At 30.5% G+C, this 21,472-nt stretch overlaps 1 protein-coding gene across 4 annotated transcripts in view; it reads right to left on the bottom strand.

Moving 5' to 3' along the window:
* The window catches only part of LOC148624817 (uncharacterized), a 45,987-nt gene that overhangs the window by 6,204 nt on the left and 18,311 nt on the right, over positions 1-21,472 (bottom strand). For all 4 annotated transcript variants that reach the window (XM_088567744.1, XM_088567745.1, XM_088567742.1 and 1 more), the window contains 2 exons: positions 1,820-2,026; positions 1,167-1,279 (listed from right to left, as the gene is read on the bottom strand). In XM_088567744.1, the coding sequence (XP_088423870.1) occupies positions 1,167-1,279; positions 1,820-2,026 (320 nt within the window). The remainder of the gene's footprint in view (positions 1-1,166; positions 1,280-1,819; positions 2,027-21,472) is intronic.

Raw genomic sequence — 21,472 nt, 5'->3', positions numbered from 1 at the left:
TTGAGGAGGCAATGGTTACACATGTACATGATTTGCATTTTTGTTTCTTCTCTGTTGATTCCGATTTCAGCGGAACACTCTCGATGATCACCGAATTTTATATAAACGTGTTTTAGATAAGTCTATACTTGTTGAAAAACACTACTTTACGGAACGGAGACAATAATTATTGGTTGTTTATAGCTTTTTAATGTGTAGATTGAAGTAAACATTCTACAGGGATAAATACGTGACTGTACCAAATCGTGACTACCCAACATTTTTTTCTCACATTTACGTCGGGCTCTGAAGGTAAACTTGATATCAATTATAAAAAAAAAACAACAGATCTACATTAAACAGAAGGAAAAAAGGCATTGACTAGGTGTTAACAATTTAACTTAAACAAATAGTGTAAAATAAAACCAATGTGGAATTTGTTTGTACTTAATTCAACACATACCGATTGAATACGCATATAGCTTTCTTTATTTCGTTTGTAAACGAAAATACTTTTTTTGGATTTTGTTAAAAAGGAAGATAAACAAATTGTTTTAAATGTAAAAATGGAAAAAATTGAGTTTTATAAAGGGATATAATTACATTTTTTCTAGTAGGCGCTACAGAGCCTTATGTACCCTCACCCTATGCAAGATAAGTATGAGAGGTACACGTATTCATGTATTTAATAACCACACAGTTAATGCCACTGCAGATGGACCAAAGGTCACCGTAGTTATTCACAATCCAAGTAGTCAGATTTGTCTGACCCCGAATTATTTCATATATCAAAAATTGCAGTGTTACAAATCTATTTCAAAATCCAAGATAAAGAGGACCTTCGCAGAATGCCAAAGGAATAGTTTTGGAATGACAGATTTATTTTTCCTATCTGTATATTTTTTTTTAAAAAATTCAAAAATTCTAGAATACATGTAACCACAAAATGTATGTGCATGCAAAATCATATTTCACTCATCATTGGAAGGAGAAAAAAATGCTTTATGAAGTTAACAAAGTAATAATACTTTAAGTATGAAAACTTTCGAAGACATTTCAGTATAATGTATTGAAATAATGTATATATTGACATTCTTATATGAGTATTTCTGCGTCCTTGATCTTTACTTGGGAAGAACCTTGATAAATACAATAATAAAACATGAGGTAAGTATTTTTTACTTTACCTTGCGCGCCCCTATTAACGAAAATAAGACAAGTTCTAATCCTTTACTTCTACCAGTCAACATGTGGATAGCCTCTTCTTTACACACAGATATAAACTCGTCCGTTGTCATACCTTAAACGAATAATGTTTTGATAACATTAACCAAATAATTTTTGCTTCATATTACAAGAATACCACTTAAAAAGATTTTAGGCTATGCATATGCCTGAATTCTTTTTGTCACGAAATGCCATGAACTATTTACTCATCGATAAAAAAGACCAAAATGAAACCGAACTTACACAGCAGTTGGATTGATTGATTGATTGTTGGGGTTTAACGTCCGAGCAGCAATATTTCAGCTATATTCAGACAAGACACACACACACACACACACACACACAGCAGTTGGATTATGTTTATCTACTCGTAATAAAACATAACCGAATCGATTCCTTTTTGGTTTTCTCTTCAGATTTCATATTGAAATTTGTGTTCTGCTTTTTTTACATACATGACATGAATATTCTTTCTTTGATGTAGGTGAATGTAGAAGTTGTGAAAAGACCAGTGTAAAAATATCGTCAATCACAAGCTATTTCAGTACTAAAAAGTCTATCATGACATCATAACAGGGTATCATGATAGTTCATTTATTACCAATCAACCAACCGTGTAATTCAACTTCCACCTCCACCATATATACAATGGGAGTGCTCAGCTTCCGTGGATTTGGTACAATCAATGACTCTTCAACTCCTAAACATTTTGCCCACTCTTCATAAGGCAGTAGTGTTGTACATTTGACACAGATCGGTCCAAAGCCCATCAACGAAGAGCTCAGTTTCGTTACTTCGGCTGGATCTTTCGTCTCCAACACTAAAATATGATATGATACATTATGTCATAATTCAGTTGTTCAAAACCTCCGACAATTGTCAGGGGCGTAGCTGCCTATACGCAAATACGCAGTTGCGTACTTTCGAAAAAAGTAACAAAAATAAAAACACACATTTTAAAGATGAAATAAGGATTATTTATCACATATGCATACCATGAACGTAGTACAGGTTCTGAAAAACTAGCTCCAAAATCGTTAAAATTCAGGAGTTTCCCTCAGGGCTTTGCCTTGCCGGACTCACTGGGGGCCTTGAGCGACCCCCCCCCAAAGACCCCTCGCCGTAAACAGGCCTAGCTACGCCCCTGATTGTATAATTACAAGGATAAATCGAGCTTCTGTGTGATTTAATATGTTGACTATAGTAGGAGTTGGAATACTTTCCATAAACTTTTTAGAATGTTCAAAGTAAATCAGGAGCAGACAGTATTTAATTTAATTTCGCGCAACGTTTTACCGACATTATTGCATTGTTTTTTTTTCCCCTCATGAATGCATGGTCTGTAAAAGTATATTCCTGGCATTTTAAAAAAGATTCAACAACTATGTTCAACTTGTACAACAATGTCAATTTTTCATGACTATTATTATAAACAATATTTCGTATATCAATCTATACTTCGATTTGCAAAAGAGGCTCGGTATTTACGGCATTTTATAAAAAGATTAATATCAAGCTCATAAGTCATTTCAATTTGACAAAATGGTTCTATTACCCGACCTTGTGAAAGGTCAAGGTACAGGTCAATTGATCATTAGTTAAAATGTGTTTGACTACCTTTACTCGGTTATCTAGCTTAAGCAATTTCTCATCGAACCCTTAATGAATAACTAATTTTTGTAAATTTGTAAATATCATTCATTACAACACGCGTTTACAAAAGACATAAGAAAGATAACTCTAAGAATAAAGAAGGAGAATGTTTCAACAGGTCTCAGTATCGTATTAATTTTCCCATAGACTTCTATAGTGAAGTGCATATTTTTAGGATTTTTTAAAAAATATGTAAATTGATTCAATAAAACTTTCACTTATGTAGCATTTCTAAGGACATGTGAAAAAACAATTTCCCGCAAAGAAAATAGGGTGAGTCCACGAAGATTGGACAGAAAAGTAGTCTTGAACTATAAATAGCCATTTTCCCTACTTTCACTTTCGTTTTGCACTCACCAAACCAACCTTTTCAGTGGAACATTTTTATGATATTATGTTAGATTTTCTTTTAAAAAAGTTCTTCATCTTACAGTGTGATGTTTGCTCTATTTTTTAAGTCATTGTTCATGTCTTTTGACAAAACATTAGTTTGTAGAGAGGCAAAAAGAAAATGCACTATATTTTTATGGCATCCATGTTTTGACGTACACCCGCTCAGGGATATGCAATACGATACTGGTACCTATTACTAATAAACATTTCAATATAATCCTAAAAGTTGTTGTTTTTCTGCTAGAGTATTCATTTCCATACTGAAAATTCAGAATATCATTGCCCTGCTACAAACATGAGTTTTCTATTAAAATTCTTATATAGGTACCCTATTCCAGGCATAAGACTAATATCTCAATGTTAGCCAGAAAATATTACTTTTGATAAAAAGCTGCTGTATTAATCAAACTAAGCAACTTTGTGGTTTATTCTGACATGGTAGATACATGAGCTGTACTATGAGTTCCAAATCATTATTTAATCCCCACTTGTGAGTTCCATATATGGAAATATTAATATCCGAACCTCCTTTTTTGTCTTTAACTCAAGGGAGCCTCTTGTTTAAAGTAAAGTATAATGACCGGTACAACCAACTGTTTTAAACTATAGATATGGTCATTTCAATTATAATAAATCCAGAAAAAATTATACCAATATCATAGTTTTAAAAAAATATAGCTTTTCATATGCAGAAAATACAGATTTTAAGCCATTTTGGTACCCCAGGCAGATACAAATGGACCTCAATGTGACAGGAAAAGGACTTTTTCTTTAAAACAGATAGCTATGATGCAAGAAATATAGTTTACTGGTATAAATATTATAATAACAATTGTCTGCTTTAGATACTTTTTGAAAAAATTCAGTTTTTATATGAAAAAACACCATTATTTTTCTTGCCGCATTAGAATCTGTCCATTTGAACCACTAAAAAAAGTCCACTAAAAAATTGGCTGATGACTTTTGTGACATTTCTGTGTTTAAATCAACCACACAGTTATATGGCAACTCATTTTAGCTATTTATTTGAAAGAAAAACAAAAAATAAAAAAAATATTCATTTTTTCATATATAAGAGGCAATGTATGGAAAATGACTATTTTCAAGTCCTAACCACATACTTAAAATGTGTTGTAACTTGAAAACTATCCTTTATGCAGGAGTATTACTTGCTTTAGGTTACCTGAATATAGATATGCTCATCATAAATAGTCAAGATAATAATTTTATTGAACTGATATCCTACAAATTCATGAAAACAAAATGCATTTCCAAATTTGGTAAAAATTAACTATAAATGCAAAAAACCAGAGCTACCATAAAAAATCAGGTTCAAAAGTTGGCTAATTCATCTTAAAAGTGTTACCTGTATTGGGGTACTACTTTTTCAGCTGGTAAAGACCACTTGCTGAATATCCAACTTTACTTGAAAAACTGGCTTACTAGGTCTCAGTATCGTATTAATTTTCCCATAGACTTCTATAGTGAAGTGCATATTTTTAGGATTTTTTAAAAAATATGTAAATTGATTCAATAAAACTTTCACTTATGTAGCATTTCTAAGGACATGTGAAAAAACAATTTCCCGCAAAGAAAATAGGGTGAGTCCACGAAGATTGGACAGAAAAGTAGTCTTGAACTATAAATAGCCATTTTCCCTACTTTCACTTTCGTTTTGCACTCACCAAACCAACCTTTTCAGTGGAACATTTTTATGATATTATGTTAGATTTTCTTTTAAAAAAGTTCTTCATCTTACAGTGTGATGTTTGCTCTATTTTTTAAGTCATTGTTCATGTCTTTTGACAAAACATTAGTTTGTAGAGAGGCAAAAAGAAAATGCACTATATTTTTATGGCATCCATGTTTTGACGTACACCCGCTCAGGGATATGCAATACGATACTGGTACCTATTACTAATAAACATTTCAATATAATCCTAAAAGTTGTTGTTTTTCTGCTAGAGTATTCATTTCCATACTGAAAATTCAGAATATCATTGCCCTGCTACAAACATGAGTTTTCTATTAAAATTCTTATATAGGTACCCTATTCCAGGCATAAGACTAATATCTCAATGTTAGCCAGAAAATATTACTTTTGATAAAAAGCTGCTGTATTAATCAAACTAAGCAACTTTGTGGTTTATTCTGACATGGTAGATACATGAGCTGTACTATGAGTTCCAAATCATTATTTAATCCCCACTTGTGAGTTCCATATATGGAAATATTAATATCCGAACCTCCTTTTTTGTCTTTAACTCAAGGGAGCCTCTTGTTTAAAGTAAAGTATAATGACCGGTACAACCAACTGTTTTAAACTATAGATATGGTCATTTCAATTATAATAAATCCAGAAAAAATTATACCAATATCATAGTTTTAAAAAAATATAGCTTTTCATATGCAGAAAATACAGATTTTAAGCCATTTTGGTACCCCAGGCAGATACAAATGGACCTCAATGTGACAGGAAAAGGACTTTTTCTTTAAAACAGATAGCTATGATGCAAGAAATATAGTTTACTGGTATAAATATTATAATAACAATTGTCTGCTTTAGATACTTTTTGAAAAAATTCAGTTTTTATATGAAAAAACACCATTATTTTTCTTGCCGCATTAGAATCTGTCCATTTGAACCACTAAAAAAAGTCCACTAAAAAATTGGCTGATGACTTTTGTGACATTTCTGTGTTTAAATCAACCACACAGTTATATGGCAACTCATTTTAGCTATTTATTTGAAAGAAAAACAAAAAATAAAAAAAATATTCATTTTTTCATATATAAGAGGCAATGTATGGAAAATGACTATTTTCAAGTCCTAACCACATACTTAAAATGTGTTGTAACTTGAAAACTATCCTTTATGCAGGAGTATTACTTGCTTTAGGTTACCTGAATATAGATATGCTCATCATAAATAGTCAAGATAATAATTTTATTGAACTGATATCCTACAAATTCATGAAAACAAAATGCATTTCCAAATTTGGTAAAAATTAACTATAAATGCAAAAAACCAGAGCTACCATAAAAAATCAGGTTCAAAAGTTGGCTAATTCATCTTAAAAGTGTTACCTGTATTGGGGTACTACTTTTTCAGCTGGTAAAGACCACTTGCTGAATATCCAACTTTACTTGAAAAACTGGCTTACTAGGTCTCAGTATCGTATTAATTTTCCCATAGACTTCTATAGTGAAGTGCATATTTTTAGGATTTTTTAAAAAATATGTAAATTGATTCAATAAAACTTTCACTTATGTAGCATTTCTAAGGACATGTGAAAAAACAATTTCCCGCAAAGAAAATAGGGTGAGTCCACGAAGATTGGACAGAAAAGTAGTCTTGAACTATAAATAGCCATTTTCCCTACTTTCACTTTCGTTTTGCACTCACCAAACCAACCTTTTCAGTGGAACATTTTTATGATATTATGTTAGATTTTCTTTTAAAAAAGTTCTTCATCTTACAGTGTGATGTTTGCTCTATTTTTTAAGTCATTGTTCATGTCTTTTGACAAAACATTAGTTTGTAGAGAGGCAAAAAGAAAATGCACTATATTTTTATGGCATCCATGTTTTGACGTACACCCGCTCAGGGATATGCAATACGATACTGGTACCTATTACTAATAAACATTTCAATATAATCCTAAAAGTTGTTGTTTTTCTGCTAGAGTATTCATTTCCATACTGAAAATTCAGAATATCATTGCCCTGCTACAAACATGAGTTTTCTATTAAAATTCTTATATAGGTACCCTATTCCAGGCATAAGACTAATATCTCAATGTTAGCCAGAAAATATTACTTTTGATAAAAAGCTGCTGTATTAATCAAACTAAGCAACTTTGTGGTTTATTCTGACATGGTAGATACATGAGCTGTACTATGAGTTCCAAATCATTATTTAATCCCCACTTGTGAGTTCCATATATGGAAATATTAATATCCGAACCTCCTTTTTTGTCTTTAACTCAAGGGAGCCTCTTGTTTAAAGTAAAGTATAATGACCGGTACAACCAACTGTTTTAAACTATAGATATGGTCATTTCAATTATAATAAATCCAGAAAAAATTATACCAATATCATAGTTTTAAAAAAATATAGCTTTTCATATGCAGAAAATACAGATTTTAAGCCATTTTGGTACCCCAGGCAGATACAAATGGACCTCAATGTGACAGGAAAAGGACTTTTTCTTTAAAACAGATAGCTATGATGCAAGAAATATAGTTTACTGGTATAAATATTATAATAACAATTGTCTGCTTTAGATACTTTTTGAAAAAATTCAGTTTTTATATGAAAAAACACCATTATTTTTCTTGCCGCATTAGAATCTGTCCATTTGAACCACTAAAAAAAGTCCACTAAAAAATTGGCTGATGACTTTTGTGACATTTCTGTGTTTAAATCAACCACACAGTTATATGGCAACTCATTTTAGCTATTTATTTGAAAGAAAAACAAAAAATAAAAAAAATATTCATTTTTTCATATATAAGAGGCAATGTATGGAAAATGACTATTTTCAAGTCCTAACCACATACTTAAAATGTGTTGTAACTTGAAAACTATCCTTTATGCAGGAGTATTACTTGCTTTAGGTTACCTGAATATAGATATGCTCATCATAAATAGTCAAGATAATAATTTTATTGAACTGATATCCTACAAATTCATGAAAACAAAATGCATTTCCAAATTTGGTAAAAATTAACTATAAATGCAAAAAACCAGAGCTACCATAAAAAATCAGGTTCAAAAGTTGGCTAATTCATCTTAAAAGTGTTACCTGTATTGGGGTACTACTTTTTCAGCTGGTAAAGACCACTTGCTGAATATCCAACTTTACTTGAAAAACTGGCTTACTAGGTCTCAGTATCGTATTAATTTTCCCATAGACTTCTATAGTGAAGTGCATATTTTTAGGATTTTTTAAAAAATATGTAAATTGATTCAATAAAACTTTCACTTATGTAGCATTTCTAAGGACATGTGAAAAAACAATTTCCCGCAAAGAAAATAGGGTGAGTCCACGAAGATTGGACAGAAAAGTAGTCTTGAACTATAAATAGCCATTTTCCCTACTTTCACTTTCGTTTTGCACTCACCAAACCAACCTTTTCAGTGGAACATTTTTATGATATTATGTTAGATTTTCTTTTAAAAAAGTTCTTCATCTTACAGTGTGATGTTTGCTCTATTTTTTAAGTCATTGTTCATGTCTTTTGACAAAACATTAGTTTGTAGAGAGGCAAAAAGAAAATGCACTATATTTTTATGGCATCCATGTTTTGACGTACACCCGCTCAGGGATATGCAATACGATACTGGTACCTATTACTAATAAACATTTCAATATAATCCTAAAAGTTGTTGTTTTTCTGCTAGAGTATTCATTTCCATACTGAAAATTCAGAATATCATTGCCCTGCTACAAACATGAGTTTTCTATTAAAATTCTTATATAGGTACCCTATTCCAGGCATAAGACTAATATCTCAATGTTAGCCAGAAAATATTACTTTTGATAAAAAGCTGCTGTATTAATCAAACTAAGCAACTTTGTGGTTTATTCTGACATGGTAGATACATGAGCTGTACTATGAGTTCCAAATCATTATTTAATCCCCACTTGTGAGTTCCATATATGGAAATATTAATATCCGAACCTCCTTTTTTGTCTTTAACTCAAGGGAGCCTCTTGTTTAAAGTAAAGTATAATGACCGGTACAACCAACTGTTTTAAACTATAGATATGGTCATTTCAATTATAATAAATCCAGAAAAAATTATACCAATATCATAGTTTTAAAAAAATATAGCTTTTCATATGCAGAAAATACAGATTTTAAGCCATTTTGGTACCCCAGGCAGATACAAATGGACCTCAATGTGACAGGAAAAGGACTTTTTCTTTAAAACAGATAGCTATGATGCAAGAAATATAGTTTACTGGTATAAATATTATAATAACAATTGTCTGCTTTAGATACTTTTTGAAAAAATTCAGTTTTTATATGAAAAAACACCATTATTTTTCTTGCCGCATTAGAATCTGTCCATTTGAACCACTAAAAAAAGTCCACTAAAAAATTGGCTGATGACTTTTGTGACATTTCTGTGTTTAAATCAACCACACAGTTATATGGCAACTCATTTTAGCTATTTATTTGAAAGAAAAACAAAAAATAAAAAAAATATTCATTTTTTCATATATAAGAGGCAATGTATGGAAAATGACTATTTTCAAGTCCTAACCACATACTTAAAATGTGTTGTAACTTGAAAACTATCCTTTATGCAGGAGTATTACTTGCTTTAGGTTACCTGAATATAGATATGCTCATCATAAATAGTCAAGATAATAATTTTATTGAACTGATATCCTACAAATTCATGAAAACAAAATGCATTTCCAAATTTGGTAAAAATTAACTATAAATGCAAAAAACCAGAGCTACCATAAAAAATCAGGTTCAAAAGTTGGCTAATTCATCTTAAAAGTGTTACCTGTATTGGGGTACTACTTTTTCAGCTGGTAAAGACCACTTGCTGAATATCCAACTTTACTTGAAAAACTGGCTTACTAGGTCTCAGTATCGTATTAATTTTCCCATAGACTTCTATAGTGAAGTGCATATTTTTAGGATTTTTTAAAAAATATGTAAATTGATTCAATAAAACTTTCACTTATGTAGCATTTCTAAGGACATGTGAAAAAACAATTTCCCGCAAAGAAAATAGGGTGAGTCCACGAAGATTGGACAGAAAAGTAGTCTTGAACTATAAATAGCCATTTTCCCTACTTTCACTTTCGTTTTGCACTCACCAAACCAACCTTTTCAGTGGAACATTTTTATGATATTATGTTAGATTTTCTTTTAAAAAAGTTCTTCATCTTACAGTGTGATGTTTGCTCTATTTTTTAAGTCATTGTTCATGTCTTTTGACAAAACATTAGTTTGTAGAGAGGCAAAAAGAAAATGCACTATATTTTTATGGCATCCATGTTTTGACGTACACCCGCTCAGGGATATGCAATACGATACTGGTACCTATTACTAATAAACATTTCAATATAATCCTAAAAGTTGTTGTTTTTCTGCTAGAGTATTCATTTCCATACTGAAAATTCAGAATATCATTGCCCTGCTACAAACATGAGTTTTCTATTAAAATTCTTATATAGGTACCCTATTCCAGGCATAAGACTAATATCTCAATGTTAGCCAGAAAATATTACTTTTGATAAAAAGCTGCTGTATTAATCAAACTAAGCAACTTTGTGGTTTATTCTGACATGGTAGATACATGAGCTGTACTATGAGTTCCAAATCATTATTTAATCCCCACTTGTGAGTTCCATATATGGAAATATTAATATCCGAACCTCCTTTTTTGTCTTTAACTCAAGGGAGCCTCTTGTTTAAAGTAAAGTATAATGACCGGTACAACCAACTGTTTTAAACTATAGATATGGTCATTTCAATTATAATAAATCCAGAAAAAATTATACCAATATCATAGTTTTAAAAAAATATAGCTTTTCATATGCAGAAAATACAGATTTTAAGCCATTTTGGTACCCCAGGCAGATACAAATGGACCTCAATGTGACAGGAAAAGGACTTTTTCTTTAAAACAGATAGCTATGATGCAAGAAATATAGTTTACTGGTATAAATATTATAATAACAATTGTCTGCTTTAGATACTTTTTGAAAAAATTCAGTTTTTATATGAAAAAACACCATTATTTTTCTTGCCGCATTAGAATCTGTCCATTTGAACCACTAAAAAAAGTCCACTAAAAAATTGGCTGATGACTTTTGTGACATTTCTGTGTTTAAATCAACCACACAGTTATATGGCAACTCATTTTAGCTATTTATTTGAAAGAAAAACAAAAAATAAAAAAAATATTCATTTTTTCATATATAAGAGGCAATGTATGGAAAATGACTATTTTCAAGTCCTAACCACATACTTAAAATGTGTTGTAACTTGAAAACTATCCTTTATGCAGGAGTATTACTTGCTTTAGGTTACCTGAATATAGATATGCTCATCATAAATAGTCAAGATAATAATTTTATTGAACTGATATCCTACAAATTCATGAAAACAAAATGCATTTCCAAATTTGGTAAAAATTAACTATAAATGCAAAAAACCAGAGCTACCATAAAAAATCAGGTTCAAAAGTTGGCTAATTCATCTTAAAAGTGTTACCTGTATTGGGGTACTACTTTTTCAGCTGGTAAAGACCACTTGCTGAATATCCAACTTTACTTGAAAAACTGGCTTACTAGGTCTCAGTATCGTATTAATTTTCCCATAGACTTCTATAGTGAAGTGCATATTTTTAGGATTTTTTAAAAAATATGTAAATTGATTCAATAAAACTTTCACTTATGTAGCATTTCTAAGGACATGTGAAAAAACAATTTCCCGCAAAGAAAATAGGGTGAGTCCACGAAGATTGGACAGAAAAGTAGTCTTGAACTATAAATAGCCATTTTCCCTACTTTCACTTTCGTTTTGCACTCACCAAACCAACCTTTTCAGTGGAACATTTTTATGATATTATGTTAGATTTTCTTTTAAAAAAGTTCTTCATCTTACAGTGTGATGTTTGCTCTATTTTTTAAGTCATTGTTCATGTCTTTTGACAAAACATTAGTTTGTAGAGAGGCAAAAAGAAAATGCACTATATTTTTATGGCATCCATGTTTTGACGTACACCCGCTCAGGGATATGCAATACGATACTGGTACCTATTACTAATAAACATTTCAATATAATCCTAAAAGTTGTTGTTTTTCTGCTAGAGTATTCATTTCCATACTGAAAATTCAGAATATCATTGCCCTGCTACAAACATGAGTTTTCTATTAAAATTCTTATATAGGTACCCTATTCCAGGCATAAGACTAATATCTCAATGTTAGCCAGAAAATATTACTTTTGATAAAAAGCTGCTGTATTAATCAAACTAAGCAACTTTGTGGTTTATTCTGACATGGTAGATACATGAGCTGTACTATGAGTTCCAAATCATTATTTAATCCCCACTTGTGAGTTCCATATATGGAAATATTAATATCCGAACCTCCTTTTTTGTCTTTAACTCAAGGGAGCCTCTTGTTTAAAGTAAAGTATAATGACCGGTACAACCAACTGTTTTAAACTATAGATATGGTCATTTCAATTATAATAAATCCAGAAAAAATTATACCAATATCATAGTTTTAAAAAAATATAGCTTTTCATATGCAGAAAATACAGATTTTAAGCCATTTTGGTACCCCAGGCAGATACAAATGGACCTCAATGTGACAGGAAAAGGACTTTTTCTTTAAAACAGATAGCTATGATGCAAGAAATATAGTTTACTGGTATAAATATTATAATAACAATTGTCTGCTTTAGATACTTTTTGAAAAAATTCAGTTTTTATATGAAAAAACACCATTATTTTTCTTGCCGCATTAGAATCTGTCCATTTGAACCACTAAAAAAAGTCCACTAAAAAATTGGCTGATGACTTTTGTGACATTTCTGTGTTTAAATCAACCACACAGTTATATGGCAACTCATTTTAGCTATTTATTTGAAAGAAAAACAAAAAATAAAAAAAATATTCATTTTTTCATATATAAGAGGCAATGTATGGAAAATGACTATTTTCAAGTCCTAACCACATACTTAAAATGTGTTGTAACTTGAAAACTATCCTTTATGCAGGAGTATTACTTGCTTTAGGTTACCTGAATATAGATATGCTCATCATAAATAGTCAAGATAATAATTTTATTGAACTGATATCCTACAAATTCATGAAAACAAAATGCATTTCCAAATTTGGTAAAAATTAACTATAAATGCAAAAAACCAGAGCTACCATAAAAAATCAGGTTCAAAAGTTGGCTAATTCATCTTAAAAGTGTTACCTGTATTGGGGTACTACTTTTTCAGCTGGTAAAGACCACTTGCTGAATATCCAACTTTACTTGAAAAACTGGCTTACTAGGTCTCAGTATCGTATTAATTTTCCCATAGACTTCTATAGTGAAGTGCATATTTTTAGGATTTTTTAAAAAATATGTAAATTGATTCAATAAAACTTTCACTTATGTAGCATTTCTAAGGACATGTGAAAAAACAATTTCCCGCAAAGAAAATAGGGTGAGTCCACGAAGATTGGACAGAAAAGTAGTCTTGAACTATAAATAGCCATTTTCCCTACTTTCACTTTCGTTTTGCACTCACCAAACCAACCTTTTCAGTGGAACATTTTTATGATATTATGTTAGATTTTCTTTTAAAAAAGTTCTTCATCTTACAGTGTGATGTTTGCTCTATTTTTTAAGTCATTGTTCATGTCTTTTGACAAAACATTAGTTTGTAGAGAGGCAAAAAGAAAATGCACTATATTTTTATGGCATCCATGTTTTGACGTACACCCGCTCAGGGATATGCAATACGATACTGGTACCTATTACTAATAAACATTTCAATATAATCCTAAAAGTTGTTGTTTTTCTGCTAGAGTATTCATTTCCATACTGAAAATTCAGAATATCATTGCCCTGCTACAAACATGAGTTTTCTATTAAAATTCTTATATAGGTACCCTATTCCAGGCATAAGACTAATATCTCAATGTTAGCCAGAAAATATTACTTTTGATAAAAAGCTGCTGTATTAATCAAACTAAGCAACTTTGTGGTTTATTCTGACATGGTAGATACATGAGCTGTACTATGAGTTCCAAATCATTATTTAATCCCCACTTGTGAGTTCCATATATGGAAATATTAATATCCGAACCTCCTTTTTTGTCTTTAACTCAAGGGAGCCTCTTGTTTAAAGTAAAGTATAATGACCGGTACAACCAACTGTTTTAAACTATAGATATGGTCATTTCAATTATAATAAATCCAGAAAAAATTATACCAATATCATAGTTTTAAAAAAATATAGCTTTTCATATGCAGAAAATACAGATTTTAAGCCATTTTGGTACCCCAGGCAGATACAAATGGACCTCAATGTGACAGGAAAAGGACTTTTTCTTTAAAACAGATAGCTATGATGCAAGAAATATAGTTTACTGGTATAAATATTATAATAACAATTGTCTGCTTTAGATACTTTTTGAAAAAATTCAGTTTTTATATGAAAAAACACCATTATTTTTCTTGCCGCATTAGAATCTGTCCATTTGAACCACTAAAAAAAGTCCACTAAAAAATTGGCTGATGACTTTTGTGACATTTCTGTGTTTAAATCAACCACACAGTTATATGGCAACTCATTTTAGCTATTTATTTGAAAGAAAAACAAAAAATAAAAAAAATATTCATTTTTTCATATATAAGAGGCAATGTATGGAAAATGACTATTTTCAAGTCCTAACCACATACTTAAAATGTGTTGTAACTTGAAAACTATCCTTTATGCAGGAGTATTACTTGCTTTAGGTTACCTGAATATAGATATGCTCATCATAAATAGTCAAGATAATAATTTTATTGAACTGATATCCTACAAATTCATGAAAACAAAATGCATTTCCAAATTTGGTAAAAATTAACTATAAATGCAAAAAACCAGAGCTACCATAAAAAATCAGGTTCAAAAGTTGGCTAATTCATCTTAAAAGTGTTACCTGTATTGGGGTACTACTTTTTCAGCTGGTAAAGACCACTTGCTGAATATCCAACTTTACTTGAAAAACTGGCTTACTAGGTCTCAGTATCGTATTAATTTTCCCATAGACTTCTATAGTGAAGTGCATATTTTTAGGATTTTTTAAAAAATATGTAAATTGATTCAATAAAACTTTCACTTATGTAGCATTTCTAAGGACATGTGAAAAAACAATTTCCCGCAAAGAAAATAGGGTGAGTCCACGAAGATTGGACAGAAAAGTAGTCTTGAACTATAAATAGCCATTTTCCCTACTTTCACTTTCGTTTTGCACTCACCAAACCAACCTTTTCAGTGGAACATTTTTATGATATTATGTTAGATTTTCTTTTAAAAAAGTTCTTCATCTTACAGTGTGATGTTTGCTCTATTTTTTAAGTCATTGTTCATGTCTTTTGACAAAACATTAGTTTGTAGAGAGGCAAAAAGAAAATGCACTATATTTTTATGGCATCCATGTTTTGACGTACACCCGCTCAGGGATATGCAATACGATACTGGTACCTATTACTAATAAACATTTCAATATAATCCTAAAAGTTGTTGTTTTTCTGCTAGAGTATTCATTTCCATACTGAAAATTCAGAATATCATTGCCCTGCTACAAACATGAGTTTTCTATTAAAATTCTTATATAGGTACCCTATTCCAGGCATAAGACTAATATCTCAATGTTAGCCAGAAAATATTACTTTTGATAAAAAGCTGCTGTATTAATCAAACTAAGCAACTTTGTGGTTTATTCTGACATGGTAGATACATGAGCTGTACTATGAGTTCCAAATCATTATTTAATCCCCACTTGTGAGTTCCATATATGGAAATATTAATATCCGAACCTCCTTTTTTGTCTTTAACTCAAGGGAGCCTCTTGTTTAAAGTAAAGTATAATGACCGGTACAACCAACTGTTTTAAACTATAGATATGGTCATTTCAATTATAATAAATCCAGAAAAAATTATACCAATATCATAGTTTTAAAAAAATATAGCTTTTCATATGCAGAAAATACAGATTTTAAGCCATTTTGGTACCCCAGGCAGATACAAATGGACCTCAATGTGACAGGAAAAGGACTTTTTCTTTAAAACAGATAGCTATGATGCAAGAAATATAGTTTACTGGTATAAATATTATAATAACAATTGTCTGCTTTAGATACTTTTTGAAAAAATTCAGTTTTTATATGAAAAAACACCATTATTTTTCTTGCCGCATTAGAATCTGTCCATTTGAACCACTAAAAAAAGTCCACTAAAAAATTGGCTGATGACTTTTGTGACATTTCTGTGTTTAAATCAACCACACAGTTATATGGCAACTCATTTTAGCTATTTATTTGAAAGAAAAACAAAAAATAAAAAAAATATTCATTTTTTCATATATAAGAGGCAATGTATGGAAAATGACTATTTTCAAGTCCTAACCACATACTTAAAATGTGTTGTAACTTGAAAACTATCCTTTATGCAGGAGTATTACTTGCTTTAGGTTACCTGAATATAGATATGCTCATCATAAATAGTCAAGATAATAATTTTATTGAACTGATATCCTACAAATTCATGAAAACAAAATGCATTTCCAAATTTGGTAAAAATTAACTATAAATGCAAAAAACCAGAGCTACCATAAAAAATCAGGTTCAAAAGTTGGCTAATTCATCTTAAAAGTGTTACCTGTATTGGGGTACTACTTTTTCAGCTGGTAAAGACCACTTGCTGAATATCCAACTTTACTTGAAAAACTGGCTTACTAGGTCTCAGTATCGTATTAATTTTCCCATAGACTTCTATAGTGAAGTGCATATTTTTAGGATTTTTTAAAAAATATGTAAATTGATTCAATAAAACTTTCACTTATGTAGCATTTCTAAGGACATGTGAAAAAACAATTTCCCGCAAAGAAAATAGGGTGAGTCCACGAAGATTGGACAGAAAAGTAGTCTTGAACTATAAATAGCCATTTTCCCTACTTTCACTTTCGTTTTGCACTCACCAAACCAACCTTTTCAGTGGAACATTTTTATGATATTATGTTAGATTTTCTTTTAAAAAAGTTCTTCATCTTACAGTGTGATGTTTGCTCTATTTTTTAAGTCATTGTTCATGTCTTTTGACAAAACATTAGTTTGTAGAGAGGCAAAAAGAAAATGCACTATATTTTTATGGCATCCATGTTTTGACGTACACCCGCTCAGGGATATGCAATACGATACTGGTACCTATTACTAATAAACATTTCAATATAATCCTAAAAGTTGTTGTTTTTCTGCTAGAGTATTCATTTCCATACTGAAAATTCAGAATATCATTGCCCTGCTACAAACATGAGTTTTCTATTAAAATTCTTATATAGGTACCCTATTCCAGGCATAAGACTAATATCTCAATGTTAGCCAGAAAATATTACTTTTGATAAAAAGCTGCTGTATTAATCAAACTAAGCAACTTTGTGGTTTATTCTGACATGGTAGATACATGAGCTGTACTATGAGTTCCAAATCATTATTTAATCCCCACTTGTGAGTTCCATATATGGAAATATTAATATCCGAACCTCCTTTTTTGTCTTTAACTCAAGGGAGCCTCTTGTTTAAAGTAAAGTATAATGACCGGTACAACCAACTGTTTTAAACTATAGATATGGTCATTTCAATTATAATAAATCCAGAAAAAATTATACCAATATCATAGTTTTAAAAAAATATAGCTTTTCATATGCAGAAAATACAGATTTTAAGCCATTTTGGTACCCCAGGCAGATACAAATGGACCTCAATGTGACAGGAAAAGGACTTTTTCTTTAAAACAGATAGCTATGATGCAAGAAATATAGTTTACTGGTATAAATATTATAATAACAATTGTCTGCTTTAGATACTTTTTGAAAAAATTCAGTTTTTATATGAAAAAACACCATTATTTTTCTTGCCGCATTAGAATCTGTCCATTTGAACCACTAAAAAAAGTCCACTAAAAAATTGGCTGATGACTTTTGTGACATTTCTGTGTTTAAATCAACCACACAGTTATATGGCAACTCATTTTAGCTATTTATTTGAAAGAAAAACAAAAAATAAAAAAAATATTCATTTTTTCATATATAAGAGGCAATGTATGGAAAATGACTATTTTCAAGTCCTAACCACATACTTAAAATGTGTTGTAACTTGAAAACTATCCTTTATGCAGGAGTATTACTTGCTTTAGGTTACCTGAATATAGATATGCTCATCATAAATAGTCAAGATAATAATTTTATTGAACTGATATCCTACAAATTCATGAAAACAAAATGCATTTCCAAATTTGGTAAAAATTAACTATAAATGCAAAAAACCAGAGCTACCATAAAAAATCAGGTTCAAAAGTTGGCTAATTCATCTTAAAAGTGTTACCTGTATTGGGGTACTACTTTTTCAGCTGGTAAAGACCACTTGCTGAATATCCAACTTTACTTGAAAAACTGGCTTACTAGGTCTCAGTATCGTATTAATTTTCCCATAGACTTCTATAGTGAAGTGCATATTTTTAGGATTTTTTAAAAAATATGTAAATTGATTCAATAAAACTTTCACTTATGTAGCATTTCTAAGGACATGTGAAAAAACAATTTCCCGCAAAGAAAATAGGGTGAGTCCACGAAGATTGGACAGAAAAGTAGTCTTGAACTATAAATAGCCATTTTCCCTACTTTCACTTTCGTTTTGCACTCACCAAACCAACCTTTTCAGTGGAACATTTTTATGATATTATGTTAGATTTTCTTTTAAAAAAGTTCTTCATCTTACAGTGTGATGTTTGCTCTATTTTTTAAGTCATTGTTCATGTCTTTTGACAAAACATTAGTTTGTAGAGAGGCAAAAAGAAAATGCACTATATTTTTATGGCATCCATGTTTTGACGTACACCCGCTCAGGGATATGCAATACGATACTGGTACCTATTACTAATAAACATTTCAATATAATCCTAAAAGTTGTTGTTTTTCTGCTAGAGTATTCATTTCCATACTGAAAATTCAGAATATCATTGCCCTGCTACAAACATGAGTTTTCTATTAAAATTCTTATATAGGTACCCTATTCCAGGCATAAGACTAATATCTCAATGTTAGCCAGAAAATATTACTTTTGATAAAAAGCTGCTGTATTAATCAAACTAAGCAACTTTGTGGTTTATTCTGACATGGTAGATACATGAGCTGTACTATGAGTTCCAAATCATTATTTAATCCCCACTTGTGAGTTCCATATATGGAAATATTAATATCCGAACCTCCTTTTTTGTCTTTAACTCAAGGGAGCCTCTTGTTTAAAGTAAAGTATAATGACCGGTACAACCAACTGTTTTAAACTATAGATATGGTCATTTCAATTATAATAAATCCAGAAAAAATTATACCAATATCATAGTTTTAAAAAAATATAGCTTTTCATATGCAGAAAATACAGATTTTAAGCCATTTTGGTACCCCAGGCAGATACAAATGGACCTCAATGTGACAGGAAAAGGACTTTTTCTTTAAAACAGATAGCTATGATGCAAGAAATATAGTTTACTGGTATAAATATTATAATAACAATTGTCTGCTTTAGATACTTTTTGAAAAAATTCAGTTTTTATATGAAAAAACACCATTATTTTTCTTGCCGCATTAGAATCTGTCCATTTGAACCACTAAAAAAAGTCCACTAAAAAATTGGCTGATGACTTTTGTGACATTTCTGTGTTTAAATCAACCACACAGTTATATGGCAACTCATTTTAGCTATTTATTTGAAAGAAAAACAAAAAATAAAAAAAATATTCATTTTTTCATATATAAGAGGCAATGTATGGAAAATGACTATTTTCAAGTCCTAACCACATACTTAAAATGTGTTGTAACTTGAAAACTATCCTTTATGCAGGAGTATTACTTGCTTTAGGTTACCTGAATATAGATATGCTCATCATAAATAGTCAAGATAATAATTTTATTGAACTGATATCCTACAAATTCATGAAAACAAAATGCATTTCCAAATTTGGTAAAAATTAACTATAAATGCAAAAAACCAGAGCTACCATAAAAAATCAGGTTCAAAAGTTGGCTAATTCATCTTAAAAGTGTTACCTGTATTGGGGTACTACTTTTTCAGCTGGTAAAGACCACTTGCTGAATATCCAACTTTACTTGAAAAACTGGCTTACTAGGTCTCAGTATCGTATTAATTTTCCCATAGACTTCTATAGTGAAGTGCATATTTTTAGGATTTTTTAAAAAATATGTAAATTGATTCAATAAAACTTTCACTTATGTAGCATTTCTAAGGACATGTGAAAAAACAATTTCCCGCAAAGAAAATAGGGTGAGTCCACGAAGATTGGACAGAAAAGTAGTCTTGAACTATAAATAGCCATTTTCCCTACTTTCACTTTCGTTTTGCACTCACCAAACCAACCTTTTCAGTGGAACATTTTTATGATATTATGTTAGATTTTCTTTTAAAAAAGTTCTTCATCTTACAGTGTGATGTTTGCTCTATTTTTTAAGTCATTGTTCATGTCTTTTGACAAAACATTAGTTTGTAGAGAGGCAAAAAGAAAATGCACTATATTTTTATGGCATCCATGTTTTGACGTACACCCGCTCAGGGATATGCAATACGATACTGGTACCTATTACTAATAAACATTTCAATATAATCCTAAAAGTTGTTGTTTTTCTGCTAGAGTATTCATTTCCATACTGAAAATTCAGAATATCATTGCCCTGCTACAAACATGAGTTTTCTATTAAAATTCTTATATAGGTACCCTATTCCAGGCATAAGACTAATATCTCAATGTTAGCCAGAAAATATTACTTTTGATAAAAAGCTGCTGTATTAATCAAACTAAGCAACTTTGTGGTTTATTCTGACATGGTAGATACATGAGCTGTACTATGAGTTCCAAATCATTATTTAATCCCCACTTGTGAGTTCCATATATGGAAATATTAATATCCGAACCTCCTTTTTTGTCTTTAACTCAAGGGAGCCTCTTGTTTAAAGTAAAGTATAATGACCGGTACAACCAACTGTTTTAAACTATAGATATGGTCATTTCAATTATAATAAATCCAGAAAAAATTATACCAATATCATAGTTTTAAAAAAATATAGCTTTTCATATGCAGAAAATACAGATTTTAAGCCATTTTGGTACCCCAGGCAGATACAAATGGACCTCAATGTGACAGGAAAAGGACTTTTTCTTTAAAACAGATAGCTATGATGCAAGAAATATAGTTTACTGGTATAAATATTATAATAACAATTGTCTGCTTTAGATACTTTTTGAAAAAATTCAGTTTTTATATGAAAAAACACCATTATTTTTCTTGCCGCATTAGAATCTGTCCATTTGAACCACTAAAAAAAGTCCACTAAAAAATTGGCTGATGACTTTTGTGACATTTCTGTGTTTAAATCAACCACACAGTTATATGGCAACT

The sequence above is a fragment of the Perna viridis genome, chromosome 2 (assembly GCF_037379345.1).
Source record: "Perna viridis isolate PV_CMFRI_1.1 ecotype Kerala chromosome 2, ASM3737934v1, whole genome shotgun sequence".
NCBI classification, from domain to species: Eukaryota; Metazoa; Mollusca; class Bivalvia; order Mytilida; family Mytilidae; genus Perna; species Perna viridis.
The sequence above is the reverse complement of the archived record's forward strand: the minus strand, read 5'-3'. Positions and strand labels throughout refer to the sequence as shown.